Consider the following 18,448-nt stretch of genomic DNA (forward strand, 5'->3'; position numbering starts at 1 on the left):
TTGAGTTTTTTTTTTTAAACCAACCAAGGGCTTTCCACTTCTGCCATCATTTGGCCTCATCTGACTCCTAGCACTCTAATTACTGCTATATATCTCACAGATGATCTAGGGATAGTGAGCTAGCTTCAAAAGGCATCAAAGAACCACAAATGTGGTGATTGATTACTTGAAAGACCCCAAGAGAGCACAACTGACAGAAAGGAGGGGGTAAGAATAATGAACAATTGGCTATCCAGGGCAAAGGATGAAGGAATGAGAATTGCTCCTATTTCCATAATGCCTGGAGATTGACAAAGGCCTTTCTTCACAACTGCCCTGTGACCTACAATTGACAATCTCATCTTTACAAATAAGTAAACTGAGGCTCAGGTTTTTTTTAATGGCTTGTCCATGGGCACAAGTAAAGATGAGAATCATAATTTAAAGCTCATGTCATTGATAGCTGCTTCCATAATTGACAGAGAATGAGGAAGGGAAAATTGTTACCTCAAGAAAATTTGATTATAGCCTATGGGAAAAACCCAGGCCAACTCCATTACACATCAAGTGACAGAAAGGGGAAGAATCATTTCCCCTGCTGGGAAAGTATGATATAGGAGGGCTCAGACACCTTGGCTCTATTCTAGAATTAACTTACATGCCACTTCCTTTGGGAAACCATTCCTGATTTTACTCTGTTTCCCAAGAATAGAAGCTACCTGAGGGCAGAGACTGTTTAGTTTTGTCTTTGTATGACAATACCTAGCAGAGAGTCTTGCATACCTCTTAGATTAGACTGGGCTGGCCTTCAGAGGGTCACCACTTGGAGAGAAAACTGGCTGCTCCTGCACAGGAGTAAACCTCATTTATAGATTGACAGAGAATCCACTCAAGGACTGGGTTGGGATTTGGATGCTTTGCCCAGATCTCAATCTGCAGATAGCCAAGAGCACAGGCCTGAGAGAGATGGCTTCTGCTCAATGCCAGAGGGAGAATCCATGGGCAAGCCTCTGCTCCTCAGCCTTGCTAAGTCAAATCCACCATGCCGGTCCAACACTTCATGGTTGTGATCTTCTGTACCACACCAAGAGGAACTGACTAATTTCACATTTCCCCATCCTCTTGCAAAATCACCTAACTGGGGTACCACTCCTAACTTGGAGGGGCCTCTTCCACATAGCTCTGCCCACTGCCAACCCTTCACCTGTTTCCCTCTTCTGTTGAGCTCAGAATGCTAAAACTTTGCCAGGGGTTAGATAAGAGGGAGGAAAGACCCAGTGACAGATTTGAGATTTGATGCCTTGTTATTATTCAATTCTAAGACTTTTCCATTATACAAGGATGAATATTTCCCAACCTTGGTAGGTCATGAAAACATTTCTGGAAAGTGGGAAATGTCCTTGGGTTTCCTCACTGTCCTTTTGGATAAAGGATGAAGTAACAATGGTGGAAGAGGTCAGAAGGCTGGGGCATAGACCCATAGCTGCACATTCACACATTCAGGCTTGAAAATAATTGTAGAAGCTCATCGTATCCAAGTCCCTCATTAAGTAGACAAAGTCCCAAAGAGGGAACCAAGGTCCCATTCTACCCATGTCTTTGGATCTCAAACCCAGGGTTCACTCCACTGTGTTGCCACTGAAATGGTGGCGAGGATTTCTGGCAGTCAGATCTATAGATGGATTTCTGCTACAGAGTAGCACAATCAAGCTTACAGAAAGAGAAGGAATGAGAGAAAAACTTAGCAAAATACCATCACCCAGTCAAAGAGAACAGACACAGTATGTGGGTCTCTGGAATGAGAACAGTGGAGTCAAGATACCTCAGAGGAAGTGTCCAACTTGAGGGGTGGCTGCTCGGCAACACATCGGAGGTGAGCCCGGACTTCTTCTTCATCGCTCTCATCATAAGAGTCATCAAGGTCATAGTAGTAGCCTGAAATCAATCAAGGAGTGAAGATTTACTGAGGGTCAACTATCTGCCTACCAGCTTATTAGAACTAAAAAGCATGAGGTGCGTACGGTCCCTGCCCAGAAGAGAGTTAAAAATTTGGAGCTGCAAAAGGATCTTGAAATTCAACTCGTCAAAGCCCTTGATTTTTTATGTGCGTAAACTGAGTCCCACAGGTTAAGTGACTGGCCAGAGGCCCTACCAGTAGGAAATAAAAGAGATGGAAATCTGCTGAATCCAAGTTCTCTAGCTTTCAAACCAGCCTGTTTTTCCACTTATCATCAACATATGAGCTTGTGAGGATAGCAGGAACAGTCATGTTTGTGTCTATGTATGTGTTTAGGAACTCTAGTTGGCTCCAACTTGAGGAATGTATAATTAGACCCACTAATTCATCTACAGCTCCTTTATTGGCAGCTACTTTTCTGCACTCTAGGTTAAGATGGAAAGATTTCAAAAGTCCCAGTTCACATTCAGCATGCCTGTTATACAGGGAAATCACATTACTGAATTATGGAATTACAGAAGGTCAAAACTAGAAGGGACCACAGTGTCTCTTCAACTCCTCTCTTCACAGAGAAGGAACTGAGCCCAAATTAAAAGCAGTGACTCGTCCAAGGTCATTCACCTCAGCAGCAGAGGCGTAATTCAGAGCTTGTCCCCCCGAGCCTTGGCTCTTCCCTACTCCTTGTGACTGTCTCTTTGAGACATCTTGGTTGATGCTGGGATAATGTATGTTTTATTTTTCTAGCCATGTGGAGTAGGAATCCTGGAGTCCAAGAACATGGTGTTTTGTTATAAAATACTAAAACTTGATAACTAAATTTCAACGATTGTCTTCCTTTGTGATCGTATGCATTTTAAGCATTGAAAATTATGACTCACAAGGGCCCACAGGCTGTACCCAGACTGACAATGGGGTAAAGGGCAGAAAAAAAGGTTAAGAGTTTATCCAGGGAGCTCTGATATTCAAAGCCAAGGAGAGAACCCATCAGATCCTTTCAAGCTCTTATAATGTATTTCTCTCTTCCCCTTGGTTCCCTAGTATCCCTCAACCAATCCAAACAGCTTTCTTCTACACTCAGACCTTTCTTTACTTCTTTAGAGGAGTCTAAAGGAATAACTCAGTGGTTTAGAAACAAAATGAAAGTCTATCAAAGCACCCCAGGAGTTATAGCAGGAAGAGACCCTTCAGATCATTAAAATGTTCCTGAAGGAGACAGCTGGGTGGTGCAGTGGATAAAGCACCAGCCCTAAAGTCAGGAGGACCTGAGTTCAAATCCAGTCTCTGACCCTTAATAATTGCCTAGCTGTGTGACCTTGGGCAACTCACTTAACCCCATTGCCTTAAATAAATTAAAAAAAAAAACATTCCTACAATGAAGGCACTGGCTTCAGTGTCTCCTTCTTTGAGATCTATAGACTTAGTTCAACGAGATAACCTGGGGTCCCCAGCTATAAATGGTTAATGCCATGATTTCTTCCACCAAGTTCCAGAAATCCCCTTATCCTAGAAGTTCACCTGACTGGCTGGCTCCTCCCAGAAGCTCCCTTGGAAGGGGGAAGGAGCAGGTGGCCACTTCTCCTTCCTCCAGGCTTTACTGTGGACTTCCTTTACCTGTCCCCATCCTGGCTTTCAGGGTCTCTCCCACCCCACAATCCTTACAGCCACCTTTTAGGTGCAAACTCCTTGAAGGCAGGGATTGTAGGACTTGGATTTGTATTCCTAGCAGATTCTAAGCTCTTAATAATTGCTCCTGGACGCGACTTGACTTGCTCCAGATCTCTGGGGTGAACAAGTCTCACAACTTAGATTCAAAGCGGGTCCAGTGACTCCCAGTCTAAGGCCGCTGCCACCCCAGAAGCTCCCTCGCCCAACAACTCTCCTCATTAAGGGAACACTGAACACCAGGCTCCCTGCAACAAAGAGCTGGCCTTCTCCCTGGGACAGCCTGGCCCAGACAGCAGGGCTTAGGGCTGATTCCTTCTGGTCAGACCAGCTCTGCAGGTGCACCCGGCCAGCTCGGGCCAGCTCCCACCAGAGCGTATCTCAACGGCCCTGAGGCTCCAGCCCTAGGCTCCTTCCTGCTCTTTGCAGAGAACAGAGATAGAGGCCAAAATGGCCCCGACCCTATGGAAGGAGCTGCAGGGAACATGTGGAATGAGAGGGACTGCCGGCGGGGGGTGGGGTGGGGGTGGGGGTTGGAATGAAGGATATCACCATGGCAGGGCTCCTGCTGTTTGTCATGGAGGCCCAGGGTCCCCACCGCTTGAAGGGCCCTCCCCTTGGTTGCTGTATCCTCCTATTATTCAGAACTATTAATATTTAAAACCCTCTTATTAGCCTCGGTTCATCATTTATTAATTGTGCATGTCTGGAGAACAGGATTTACAGATAGGCTTTGATTCGGCTTCAATACAATTTGCATAGAGGATGGGCCAGAAAGGTTCCAGGGGTCTGTCTACTCAGAGGTATCAATTAGCTACAGAGAAGTCATCTGAACTCACTACTTGGGGCTTATTAAAAACCTAGATGGTTTCCTCTCATCCTCCTTTCTCTTGTCTCATTGTCTGCTTTTCGAATAGTCTGACTTGGAGGACCGACTAAAGTTCCTATTTTCTGCTCACAGAGACGAAGGGGGGTGGGGGGTGGGGCCTGGGAAAGAGAACTGACCTTTCTCTTGGGCTTCTCGCCGCCTGCGCTCCTCCAGGTCCAACTTGCTGACCAGCTTCCGATGCTGTTGTAAGAACTCGTCGTAAACATACATGGGGTCAGGGCCCCTAGGGAGCTGGGGCCGATATGGAGAGCTGGGCTTTGGGGGCAGGCTCACGTCTGGGAATTGCCCGGGCTGGGGGAGAGCCGCTCTCTGCTGGCTAAGGATGGTCTGAGTGGACTTCTCCAGTTCAGCCAAGAAGGGCCCGTGAGAATACCCACTGTGTTCCAATGGCCCAGGCTCCCTGAGTGGCTGGTATTTGTCCAGGCTGGCTTCCCTCTTCCGAGTCCCTTCTTCAAGCTTCTCAGGGCAGAAAACCCTTTCTACCTTAACCAAGGGGATGGCTTGTCGGCTGGGCTCAAATGGGTGGGTGTGGAGAGAATGGTTTTCTTGTCCTCTCCGTGGTTCCAGGGTGTTTTCCATCAAGCTTACTGGATTCCAGAGTGAGGTTGGCATGGGATGGTGCTGAGGTTTAGGGGAGATGAGAGGCGGGGGCCCTCCAAAGTGCTGAGGCTGGTCTCGGCTGCTTGGCTCATGACGATTTGGTCCCGGTCTGGGGAAAGAACAGAGTGACCCGTAAGAAATAGAAGCACAACGTGAGCAGAAATCAAACACACCCAGACCATTGCCCACATACCTACCCTACCTCCCTGGACTGCTCATGGGAGTTCAGGTGGATGTTTCCTCAAACACCTGACAATATGAAGCAACATCTAGAGTTTGAGAGTTGACAGAAACTTTTTAAGATCACCTATTTTCACACAGGAGAGAAGAAGTCCATAGGAAGGGAGAGACTTCCCTAAGGTCACACAGCTGATTAGGAGCTGAGACCGGCGATTCCCAATGCCCCATCCAGTAGGGAATGAACTCATGCCATTAAACCTCAAAGACAGTTTCTCAACATGATCTCTTTCCCAACTCTCTCTCAAGAAATGAAGTAGGCTCTCAGAGGGAGAGAGAACCTAGAATCTGGCGTCAAAGGATCTGGGCTTGGAGAAATCACATCACCCTGGAGAGCCTTGGTTTCCTTTTCTATAACATGGGGATAAAAACACCTGTACTTCAAAGGACTGTTAGGATGCTTTTTGAGTGTAAATGTGTATGCTTTTGATCTGTGGACATACAATCTCCTCTGTTGAGCTTCTTCTTTCTCAAAATTAAAATGGAAAACCATCTTATTATTATGATTAATAACTATTAAACATCTATTATTCTGTGGGGGATTTTTTTGTCCTTCCTTTTCAAAAAGAAACCCATGATATCAGGGAAGGTGATGCCATGACAAGCACATGAATTGGATTTGAATGAGGTCACGATATTATTATTAACCATCAGAACATCCTTTGTTCTGAGAAATGTTTGTGAAGTCCTTTGAGGGTTGTACAAGATATGTGACATCTCATTATAAAAGATCACATAGTACACAAAGGAAAGAAAAGGCTACAGGCTCCAGAGTCAAAGGGTCTGATTTCAAATTCTGCCTCTTGGGATCACTTAACTCTCTGGGTCTCAGTTTCCTCATCTAAAGTGATGAGAATGGATGAGATAAATCTGAGGACTTTCCTGAAGAATTATGATTCTCAAGAATAGAAGCAAAAATAAAAATTGTTCCTTTTTGTCTCCTCTTGCTGGTAGCTGATTATATCACTTATGAATTGTTGGTCTGAGGAAAGGGTTTGAGGAGATGATTCAACTGCCACTCAGAAGCCCAGGATCTAGTGGGTTCAAGGTGTCTAGGATGAGCTAGGTCTTTAGCTCTGCTGACACCCAGTGGGTGCTGAGAAAACAGCAATAGCCTCACAGAATGGCCACAAGGAGATGTTTTGATGTAGATTCCTTAGAAATGGTTTTCTTCTGTACGTTATCTCATCCCATTCTATAAACAAAAACCTCCTGAGGCAAGTAATGCAAATATCATCATTTCCATTTTATACAGAAACAAACCCAAAGACATCATGTGCCCAAGTCAGGACCCATTCCAGCTAAGGTCTTCTGGCTACAGATGCCACTTATTTCCTATACCTGGCTGTCTCCAAAGTCCTTTCCAAGGTCTTTGGTTACATAGCATGTTCTTTGAGTAAGGGTTACTAGGTTAGACTAGCTTGTATTCATTTAGTTTTAAACAAACTCAGATTAGAAGGATTACAATGTACACAAAAGACAAATCAGGAAGGGAAGAAGTTCTTGAATCAATAAAAGATTCTGCAGTTTTACAAAATGATCCACCATTGGAATTCTTTAAAACAGCCAGCTCTCTCCCCTAATAAAGTCATTTGAAAATGACTTAATTTCCAGACTTTGGCATTACACTGCCCTCCACCAGAAACAAGTCTATTATATAAAGTGAGGTATGCCTGTATCTTCATTTCCATGTTGTGAGGACAATCTGCATCTAGGGCATCATTAGATGGGAATGAAAGGGGCAATCCTCATCTCCCTCCCTCCCTTGTGGGCTCTGGTACAAACAGCATGGCAGCCGATGCCCAGAGGCTGGTGAAGATGGGGGAACTGCCCTGGAGCCAAATAAAAAGCCTCCCTCAATTCCAGGCTGACTTGGGGTTAAAAAGACAAACAGAAAATCCAGCTTCTAGATCACCCAAGTACAAAAGGGAACAATACCGTGAAACTGTTTGTTCTTAAGTAAATGGCCAAGGAATAAAAACCCGTTAGCAGAATAAATATTTCATGCATCAGCGCCAAGCATTTAACAGTTTTCCGGCTCGAAGAACAAGCCCTCCACATGTCAGAACATCGAGTTCAGATCATTGCTGAACTCAGAATCCAAGATGCCAAGGGAACTACACAAGGCTGGCTTCGGAGGAGTGCCCCTTTCTCCCCGCCCCCCCCCCAGTTAAGGGAGCTCCTTCCCTCAAAACACTGGTCCTGCAGGAGAGGCCTTGGCATCTTAGGCAGGCGATTTCCTATCAATGGATGTCCATTAACAGAATGAGTAGCTAACTGAAAAGCTTTAATGGATCTTTTAAGGAAGGCTGGGGGTGGGGGGGTGGGGGGGAGAAAAGCTCAGTGGAGACCAAGAGAGCCTACAGGTTTCCTCCACAAGGATGGTTATTCACTAAGCTGCCATCTCAATCCTTCAAGTGTGAGCCATCTCCAAAGGCCAAAGGGCTCCTTCACAAGCAGATGAGTTACAGGTTTCTATATGGGAGTCTTCTATCTGCATCCATTTCCGAGGGGAGATGCAGGGTGGGGGTGGGGACAAAAGAAATATGGAAGGTCCTAGAGGGTTCGCCCCATCAAGCACCATAATGAATAAGCCACGGGCTCCTCTCCCCACCTCTGCCCAGGCACTCATCTTTCCAGTGCATGTAACAGAGGTGACCTCAACCTTCCTTTCGTTCTTTAGGGGCTGTCAGAGAGAGAGAGAGAGAGAGAGAGAGAGAGAGAGAGAGAGAGAGAGAGAGAGAGAGAGAGAGAGAGAGAGAGAGAGAGAGAATGAGAATGAAATCATTCCACAAGAATAGGAGGCTGGAGGGAAGATCTGCCATTGTTGGGCAGGCCTGAAATCCGCTTCCTATTATACCCGATTAGTTTAACTAATCCCCTTGCTGCCCCAAAATAACAATTGAATCCAGGGGCAGAGCTGACTGATGAGCTAGCCCTATTTAAGAACTCTGAGGCTGAGCAAAGAAGGCTCTGTCAATCAGCCAAAAGGTTGAAGAAAGAAGAAAAGGGAGGACTTGGGGGAGGAGGGGTGTGGAGAGATAAGATAACCAAATCAGGTTGGATTTAAAGATACAGAGGCCCCTTCAGTTGGATTTAGACTATTTTTATCTTTGGAGATTATGTCATTCCACCCCCTCATTTTGAGGGATGAAGAAACTGAGGTTCAGAGGAAAAGTGATTTATGCAAGGTCACATACAGTCGGTGAGCAAAGGCAAGCCTTGGAGTTCGGCTGTGTGTTCCCCTTCGCTGGCCATTTGACAGTGAGTGTGATGCCAGCTTTTCTACCTCCGGGCTTCCAAACGGAAGGTCAAACGTTCCCACTCAGCTATGGAAGCTGTAAATTTAGCTCTCCGTAAAAGTCAAGGACTGAAAAGAGGCAATCTGAATCACAGTCAGTTTGGTGGGACGCCCACACCTTGGGATCAAGCTCTAGTTCTGATACCTATGACCTGAGGGACCCCGTTTCCTCCTCTGTAAAATGAAGCTAACAATCATGGTACTAGCCTCCCTCCCAGGGCTGTTGTGGGAAGAAAATTTTGCAAACCTTACATAAAGCCAAAGAATTGTGAAGCCTATTAAGAGCAGTCAGAGTGGATGCCTTCTCTATCAATTTTGAAAAGGGACAGCTTGGACTGAGATCAGGGAGCCCCCCCCCCCCAACTCAATTCATATTTCTAAGTTATTTCTAACTTAGCACTGCACTCCTCTCACTCAAATCCAATTCACTTGCTTGTCATGGCATCCCCTCCTGATGTCATGGTCTTCTTTGAGAATGAAGGACAAACATCATCATCTTTTAACTTCCCCAAACCAAGCCCAGCTGGAGATTCTTAGGAACAGAGGACCGAAGCACAGGTTTAAAATACCAGCTGGGATAGAGTGTTGGTGCTGGAGACAAGGATGATCTGAATTCGCATCCTGTTTTTAGCTACTTACTAGCTGTTAAGGGCCAGGGCAAGTCACTCTCAGCCTCAGATTACCTCATTCATGAAATGCCAAAAACAGCAACTCCTTCCTTGGGTTGTTGTGATGTTCAAGTCAAATGTATGTAAAGTACTACAATGGTTGGTTGGTTCTTGTCCTTGTCAAGACCAAAATGACATTTCTATGTTTGAGACAAATTCCAGTGTGTCCAACTGTGGCTGATCAGACCCATACAAGCTTGGAGCGCTCTACCAGAGGTTGGGCACAAATCATCCATGTGAATACCTGGGGTGGTATTCTAAACTTATGGATGTCACATTTCCTTTGAGAAAGTACCACATTAATGCTAGCTATTAATATGAAGACAGGCTAGGTGGCACAGTACCTAGAGTGCCAGGCCTGGAGTCAGGAAGACTATCTTCCTTAGTTGAAATCTGGCATCAGCTACTTTTTAGCTGTGTGATCCTAGGCAAGTCACTTAACCACATTTGCCTCAGTTTCCTCATCTGTTAGAGGAGCTGGAGGAGGAAATGACCTATCACTCCAGTATCTTTTCAAGAAAATCCCAAATGGATCATGAAGAGTCAGACACAACTGAACAATATGAATATCCATCCCCACTGAAGGAGGAAAATCAGCCCCAGGCAGGTGGCCTGTGGTGTTCATCAAGTGGGTAGTTCATCATACACTCTAATGAAAAGAAATGGTTAGTTCCTAGGGTCCCCTGAGCAAGGGTTCTCAACCTTTTTGTCTCATGGACCTCTTTGTCTGTTTGGGAAACCAATGAACCCCTTTTCAAAAATCATATTTTTAAACTTGGATAGGTGGAAAGGAAAACAATATATTGAAATAGTTCTTTAAAAAAAAGAAAAGAGAAAAAGTTCATGGAGCCCAATTTAATAACTCCAATCTAGAGAATTCCTCAAAAGAGGGGCCAGAGTTTGACCACATGAGCAGAGCAACTATCAGAGGGTACAAAGTCTGACTTGGAACTCCAACCCCCCTCCACTCCTGGCCCAGCATCTCTGGGCACAAACGTCAGCCTTGGATATTCCCAACCCTCTATCCTTGAACAACCTGCGGGCAGTACCTGGGGTTCTCAGGCCTATGTTCAGGCTCTGTTGGAGCTGGGGGGCGACTGATGTCAAGATGCTGCTCCAAAACCTGCTGTCGGAACTCCGACACCTGGGACTGCCGGTCTTCCTTCTCTTGCCGAAGTCTCCGTTGGCGAGCCAGCCACTTCTCTTCCTCATTTGTGCGCTGGATCAACAGCGCTGTGGCTGCGCTACTTCCGGGCAGGGGGAAGATGCTATGATTGGAGATGAGGCTGGGCACTGGGTGGTGTGAGGCAGGGGTGGGGTGCAAGGGGTGCTGGACAGCCTTGGGGGTCTGCAGGGCAGGCTCCTTGAGTTTCTCTGCAGGGGGAGCAATATCATCACAGGAAGGTATTAAGGATATGACTCAGTTCTTTTTCCTCCTTCTTCCCCCTATTTCAACCTTTAACTAACCAAAGATGTTATTTTACTCGATTTTATTTGCCAGGGATCTACTCAATTAATTAGAAGTAAAAATTACAAGTGAAATAATTTTAGCTACATGAATATTTCGAGTAGAGTATTGCACCTTTATAAAGACAAGATGGTGTTGGGGCTAGAATGGTAGTCTTGGGAGTCCAAGAGACTGGGGTAGAAAGTCTTGCCTTGGACACATCAGTGATCTTCCCTCTCAGACATCCCGTAAGACCAGTAACTGAGTTGTGTCAGTGGAAGGAATTCCTTGCCCTGGGAGTTTACTACCTCCAGAGTCGGGTTAAAGACATTCTACCCTAAAATAGCCTTCTCTAAAATTCTTGAATAGCCAAGAGCCAATCAAGTTGATTCCATTTAAACAGTTCCTTTACCTTCTCTAGCAGCCCTAAAAAGCATATAGCAATAGCCCATGCATCTACCTCCCAAAGCCCTACCTGGATGCCAGGCCAAAACTTTGGGACTATAGTCACCTGGTCTGTTTGGTGTTAGTTGCTCTGAAGGTTTCACTCTATCCTCTCCTGGAAGGACCCGTAGCCCATGCAGCTCGGACACTGGCAGGAACTGATTCTCTATAGTCTTGACCATGAGCTCCTTCTCTCGGGCACGTTCACGTTGTCTCTCCAGTTCCTTTTCTCTTTCCCGCTCCCGTTCCTTCTCTCTCTCTCTTTCCAGTTCTTTTTCCCGTTCTCGCTCCCTTTCCCTCTCCTTCTCTCGCTCCCGATCAGCTTCCCGTTCTCGCTCCTTCTCCCGTTCCCTCTCCCGTTCTCTCTCTCGTTCCCTTTCCCGTCTTAGCTCTTCATCCATCTGTAACCTGAAAAGGAGGGGGGGAAAATGAGTAGGGAGAAAAGTTAATACATATAAAGAGTATTCTAGAAAAAAAAAATCTAGAAATTGGCAAGTTATCTCAAGAACTTAACGAAAGAAACTTTGCATGAGAATTTGCAATGGATGTATATGTCTGTGCATATTATCTGGACATAATATAGACATATGTATATATAATTCAAGCACTTCTTTTAATCAATAATTTCCATCTGGTAAAACTGGAATTTCTATGAAAATGATATAGAAGGGTGATTTAAACTGGTATCAAATGTCACTAAGGACATCACAGATGACTGAGAAAGATTCTTGGTATCTCCTGATTCAAAGATGTTACATGGCAGTGAAAGAATCAGAGAAAGGTCTCTGAACCATTGAGGAAATCCTCAGTGGAAGATTTGTAGAAAAATATGGGCAAGACCTGCCCAAGATAGAGAAACCTGGGGAAGGTAATATTGACCAAGACAGAATGAGGACCCATGCAATGATTATAGATCCCAGATCCATCTAACATATAAGATCCTTCTATATAAAACACGGTCCCTTTGAGAATTTTGTGAATGCTATGGAACTGTCCCCAGATTAATATTCTTTTTTAGGTTTTTGCAAGGCAATGGGGTCAAGTGACTTGCCCAAGATCACAAAGCTAGGTAATTACTAACTGTCTGAGGTCGGATTTGAACTCAGGTACTCCTGACTCCAGGGCCAGAGGCTCAATCCCCTGCGCCACCTAGCCGCCCCAGATTAATATTTTTAAAAGAAAAGAAAATTTTAAATCATAGGTTTACTGAGGAACTATATCTATATCTAAATATATCTAACTATATCTAAATATATCTGTGCTACAAGAAAGGACAAGCAGGTTGACTTTAGAAAAACCTTGGGGCGGCTAGGTGGCACAGTGGATGGAGCACCAGCCCTGGAGTCAGGAGTACCTGGGTTCAAATCCGACCTCAGACACTTAATAATTACCTAGCTGTGTGGCCTTGGGCAAGCTACTTAACCCCATTTGCCTTAAAAAAAAATCTAAAAAAAAAAAGAAAAAAGAAAAAAGAAAAACCTGAAAAGACTTACACAAACCGACGCAAAGTGAAGTGAGTAGAACCAGGAGACTAACAGTAATGTTGTACAATGATCAACTGAATAACTTAGCTATCTCAGCAATACAATGCTCCAAGACAATTCCAAAGGACTCATGATGAAAAATGTCATTTACATCCAGGAAAAAAAACTGGAGTTTGCATGCAGATCAAAGCATACTTTTTTCACTTTCTTTTTTTTTTATCATGATCTGTATTTTCTCTTACAATATGACTCTGAAAATGTTTTGCAAGACTGCGCATGTATAACCTATATCAAATTGCTTACTGTCTCAAGGAAGGGGGATATGAGGAAGGAGAGAGAAAAATTAAAACTCAAAATTATTAAAAAGTGGATGTTAAATTTTTTCATGTAATTAGGGAACATTATTTAAATAAAAGGAATAGAAAAATTACACTAGAGAAATAGTTTCTTCAGAAAAAAAAAGGAAACATCAAGTTAATGTGGTTCAGTTAAGAAGCCCTGACATAAAATGTTCTATGCTTGATACTCCTCTTCCCACAAAATCCCAAATCATAACACTCACACAATAGAACAGACTTTACCTCTCTGCAGTAAGACTGGACATCCGTTCTGTTTGCAGTGCTGAGAGGGATGAGTGGGAGAGCTCTGCAGGGTACCTGACCCCCGAGAGGTGAAGATGCATAGCTGATGGATGTAAAGGGGGCAACGAGCCAGGCGTTGGGATCGGATAGAAGGGGGTCCGCAGAGCTGAAAGGCAGTAGGAATCATCCACCCTGGGGAAGAGTGAAGAGAACAGAGTCAACAGTGCTGCCATACCACCTACAAGGAGCCACAATGCAAGGTGTTTCAGTGATGGAGAACAAGACCATAACCACCAGTTAGGCAATCATAACCAGGGTAACTTTAGAGATAACAAACATCTTATGTATCTAGAGTGGTTTTCATTTCTAGCAGAGGTTCTTAGTCAGATTTGTACAATGGCAGCCCAGCCTATGAACTCAATCTTAAAATAATGCAGAAAATAAATTATAACATGATTTCCCCCCCCTATTCAAGTCTGTGAACCACATGAAATTGGTCTATGGACTCCCAGGTTAAGAGCCACTGTTTTAGGGAATCTAAATAGACAATAATGGCCTTAGGGTAAAAGAGTAAATGAGAAAGTATCACTTAAACTGGGTGAAGGTGAGAGTTCATTTTCTTGAGGATGGAGGATGTTGCCTCTGGACTCACTGAGATATGGGTCATAGATCTCCAATGGAACCAACCAGGACAGAAAAATAAAGCTCCTGGTCAGCTGCAGGTCTGAGTCACAGACTTGGTTTATCAGAGGCAATCTTCAACTAACTATACTGACCCATGTTCCAGCCCAAAGGGTAGACACAGCTGACCTCTGAATGAATGGTCATGGTTAATAGACAACAGAAAGTCAAATCAATATGTGTGGGATCTTTGTCAAGGCACAATGATGCAAAGAGCAGGGCCAGATCAATAAGCCCCTTTGCTCTGGGTTCAAAAAAGCAATCCTATTAATTTACGGCATAAAGAAGAATATCCTAAAATAATATGCTTTATAGCATACAGTATTTGGTCTAATTTATATAGACAAGTTAGAAATGAGATGAATCCTCAATGAGTTCACTGCATATGACTAATGATCAACCTGCAAGTATTATTAAATATCTACCATGAGTTAGATGCTGTGATAAAGTACTGTAGATAGACACATAAGCAAGAATCTCAGACCTTAACTTTTTTGTTTGTTTTTTTAGGTTTTTGCAAGGCAAATGGGGTTAAGTGGCTTGCCCAAGGCCACACAGCTAGGTAATTATGAAGTGTCTGAGACCGGATTTGAACCCAGGTACTCCTGACTCCAAGGCCGGTGCTTTATCCACTACGCCAAGACCTTAACTTTTAATGACAAAGTAAATTAAAATCTTATCTATTACCTACTGCTGATATCTTGAGAAATCCCTAAAAACATAAGGCCTCCATACCAAATTTACCCAATGATGGCTAAAATGTATGAGAAATAACCACCCTGGCAAAGTTCTCTCCTGTCATTTTTTTTTTTAGAATAGAATAAATCAAAAACATTCAAAAAGTCAGCTAGATTTCTGAGAAAATCTCAAAGCAAATTGCTTTATGTTTGGACAGTGACATCAGTAACGCTCAACCAAGGGTTGTGATTGGCCCATGAGTGAGTGAGTGGGGAGTAAGAAGAAGGAAGGCTTCTCCTCCACCTTTCCTGGCTACCATCTTCTTACCTGAAGGCTGGGTGTGGAAAGGGATGAGGGGCCAGGTAGCTGGGATGGTAATAGGCAGCAGCAGTGGCCGGATCGAGGCTGATGGGTGGCAGGGAGGACATGCGGAGATCTTCAGTCGTGTGATAAGGTCGGAAGCTCCGCAGATAGTCCTCAGTGACAGTGCTGGGGGGGACCACATGATGTACAGGGCGCTGGAGGCTGCTGGGGATGGGAGGGAGAGGTGAGATAAGAGGGATAGCAGAGGTTAGCAGAAAAGTTATTTTTCTAGTCCAGGAAATTCGTTAACCTATGTGCTCTGCTCTATTCTGGTTCACTCAGGAGGGCTGGCGGCAGTGCTCTTTGATCGCCAGGAGGGAAGAGTCTCTAATGAGATGCGGCTCTTCAGGGAGGAGGCCTGGGGCTGGGAGCTGGACCAGCTGCTATAAAGGCAAAGTCACAGCTGTCCTGCGGGCCAGCCCTGAGGCCATCCCTCCTGCCCTTGGCCTTGGTGACCAGCTCAGCCTCCCTGGATGCCCCAGGAGAGCCACGGGGTGAGGTGACTGACATGTGGCTGTCTTTACTACTTCTGAGCTGCCACCAAAGGACCTCAGATACCCGGGGAATTCTGGCAGCAAACATCTGAATGGGAGGTTCTCTGACAAAATCAATCAGGGAGGGAGTGATTCTTAAAGGGAAGTGAATGAAAAGCTACCACAGATTGTGATCAAACGGGCCCCCTCCTGGGGTGGAAGCTTGGGACCATCTGCCAGGGCTCTCGCCTTCATCTACTTCAGACACATTCACCCCTGGCAGGGAGTGTAGGGAATAGAGAATGGACAGGGCCTTGATTGCTAGCCCTCAGCATCTGGGGCTATTCCAAAGATTATCCAGGGAAATCGGTCCAGTGGGATCTGCCCCAGCCCTTCCCTACGGCCTACAAACTCACTTCAACGGTGGGAAGCGGGAGTCCTGAACGACGGAGCTGGGGGGGAGGCTGAAGGGGTAGGGGGTGCTCAAGAGGTGGGAAGGGATGGCCGGTCCTGCTGCCTTCTCCTGAGGCAGGGGAGGGTCCACGATGAGGCGGTCTCTGCTGCTGCCACTCCGAGATCCGGCTTCTTGCTGTGAGAGCAGAAACAACATGGCCAAGTTAGAAGAGGAGGAAAGAGAGGCTTGGAACAAAGAATGAAGCCAGATGGCCCGGCAAGAAGGTCATTCACTAGCATCCTCTGGTCAAGGGGTCTATTATCAGGCCTCCTCTCCGGAGAAGGCTTATATCAAAACATGAGGAAACATAAGAACCCAAATGCATCTCAGTCAAAAAAAAAAAAAAAAAAGTCTTTTCTTTTGAGAATGTCCATGCAGAGCATGACTAGGAAATGCTAGTGATCACACTAGCCCCCCCCCATATACTCACTCAGAGCCCCTCTTCCACAACCAAATGACTGTCCAAAGCAGTCATTTCCATGCCGGGGTTGTGATGCTCTCTGTCCTACAGGCATTATGGAAGGGAGATACTTTTGAAGCTTCCCTAGATACCCAAAGCTCCTGGAAATGAACTTTTCAACTCAAAGTCAGGAAACATGGCAGAATATCCTGCTCCAAAAGCCTTTAAGAGCCCTCCATAATACGAACCCAGCCAGCGCCTAAAGTGACACAAGGCCTCAGCTGCGACAGCAGCTGCTTGGTTGCCATTACAGATATCCTGGCAGTCCTGATGCCCACACAGAGAGAGACAGGGGGCATCAGGAAGCTGGCATTGCTACTGGGGTCGAACAGGCTGGTCTGCAACCAGCTAGTCCCTGGGGTGGCCCTGGTATCAGCTGCAAAGGCAGCTGCTCTGCCTTGGCTCATCTAGCCCATTTGGTAACTCCAACACACAGGCTCACACCGAAGAGGGAAAGGAGGGCTGGACCCCATGGTCCTTGCAGCCAACCCTTCCACTCCTGGCTGCCAGAGGGGACTCGGCCAGAAACAGCAGATTCAGTGGGGCTTGGACTGAAACAGCAAAGAGAAAAAACAACTTGAAAGGTCTCAGAATGGTGAAGAACAGGTGGGGAGTTAAGGACCAAAGACGTCCGTTCTTTTCCCCTGGAATCTTCAGCAGTAAGATCACAGGGAGTCATTATCTAGATTAGATGCAGGGGCTCAGGGACCCTGAAGGAGGGAGGATTTGGGGGCTCAAGGAGTTTAGACTAGGTTGAAGACAAGCTTAAGTGGTCACAGTATCAGCTGAAGGGCCCTGGGTCCATTCAATCCTAGAATATTAAAAAGAAAATGGATATGGAACTGGGAAGTGTATTTAATAGTCATAATAAATATTTGAAAGCAGGGTTTCTACCTACACAGATGTGTGTTGAGGGCAGGGACACATAGGTGTTGCACACACTTCGGAACCAATGTGGTGTTCTACCAAGAAGAATGGATCTGATGTCTAAAGTCTTGGGCTGAAATTCAGTCTCTACTATTTATTACCTGATGACCTCCTTTCTCCTTTCCAGTTGCATTTTCTTACTTAGAGTTGTGCTAACTGACCTCTTAAGGTCCCTTCCAACTCTGAATCTATGATCCATCTTTGGCCTCAGTTTTTTTCTTTTATGAAATAAGAGATTGGCAAAATAGCCTCAGAGGTCAGTAAAAATAAGAGGATGGGGCTACATCAGATTATTTTGTGTCACGAAACCCTTCTAACAGTCTGGATTCTAAATGATCGATGGGCAAACTCCCATTTCAGTAGAGATCAATTAAGACAAAGATGACATTCCCCCCCATCCAAATTCACAACCCCACCCCGCAGGAATTTTCCCAAGGAAGCTCTCAGAATCTTTGGACTCTTTACCCATTTAAACAGTTTTCCCATCAATAAAATTATGGTCTGGGCTACACAGTCACAGTCTTTCCTTTCCAATTGTAGACAAGCCAGAATTTGAACTCAGTTCTACCCTCTGGCACTAAGTGACCTTGGGGCTGAGCTGCCACCTCCATAAAATGGGGGAACAATACTAGTCTGATAATGACACTGGGAGGAAAGAGCTTTGTCAAGCCCTGTAAGCTTTAGAAATTTGAGGTATTTATTTCCTCCTACACAAAAGATTGCCCGATAGACTTTGGGACAGACGCTTGCAGGCAGATCAATGTGGACGCAGCTGAATCATATCCCCCCCATAAGTGCATCTTTTATGAATGGGACTTTATATAAATAGTTCTGTCTTTCCTAACCACCCCCATTAGCCTTCCCTAAATGCTTTCTAGCTCATTTCAAAAACAGTAGGACAAGCTTAGGCCCTTCTGTCCACTTCCTCTCTATAAACTGTCCTCATCTGTTTGGTTTGCCTTTCAAATCTTCACTCACATATTATTAGTCAAGTCAATGAGCATTGAAGTCTGTTACGCTAGATATGCTAGCTGTTGATTTAAATATTAGGAGAAAAGGAACCTTCACCCACATTTCAGGAGAGAGAAGCCCACAAGAAAAGAAATCTGCCTTAGTCACTTTTCATGCCTGTTCTTCTCTAAGGAGTGATTCATCCTGAGGCT

General features: G+C 45.1%; 1 protein-coding gene across 10 annotated transcripts in view; it reads right to left on the reverse strand.

Moving 5' to 3' along the window:
• Window positions 1-18,448, reverse strand: part of GSE1 (Gse1 coiled-coil protein) — a 613,039-nt gene that overhangs the window by 12,444 nt on the left and 582,147 nt on the right. For 9 of the 10 annotated variants that reach the window (XM_074201833.1, XM_074201842.1, XM_074201848.1 and 6 more), the window contains 7 exons: window positions 15,861-16,033; window positions 14,936-15,136; window positions 13,250-13,441; window positions 11,252-11,592; window positions 10,343-10,667; window positions 4,604-5,196; window positions 1,802-1,914 (listed from right to left, as the gene is read on the reverse strand). In XM_074201833.1, coding sequence (XP_074057934.1) covers window positions 1,802-1,914; window positions 4,604-5,196; window positions 10,343-10,667; window positions 11,252-11,592; window positions 13,250-13,441; window positions 14,936-15,136; window positions 15,861-16,033 — 1,938 coding nt within the window. The remainder of the gene's footprint in view (window positions 1-1,801; window positions 1,915-4,603; window positions 5,197-10,342; window positions 10,668-11,251; window positions 11,593-13,249; window positions 13,442-14,935; window positions 15,137-15,860; window positions 16,034-18,448) is intronic. The other variant, XM_074201844.1, reaches the window with a different exon arrangement.

Source organism: Macrotis lagotis, chromosome 1 (assembly GCF_037893015.1).
Source record: "Macrotis lagotis isolate mMagLag1 chromosome 1, bilby.v1.9.chrom.fasta, whole genome shotgun sequence".
In the NCBI taxonomy this organism is placed as follows: domain Eukaryota; kingdom Metazoa; phylum Chordata; class Mammalia; order Peramelemorphia; family Peramelidae; genus Macrotis; species Macrotis lagotis.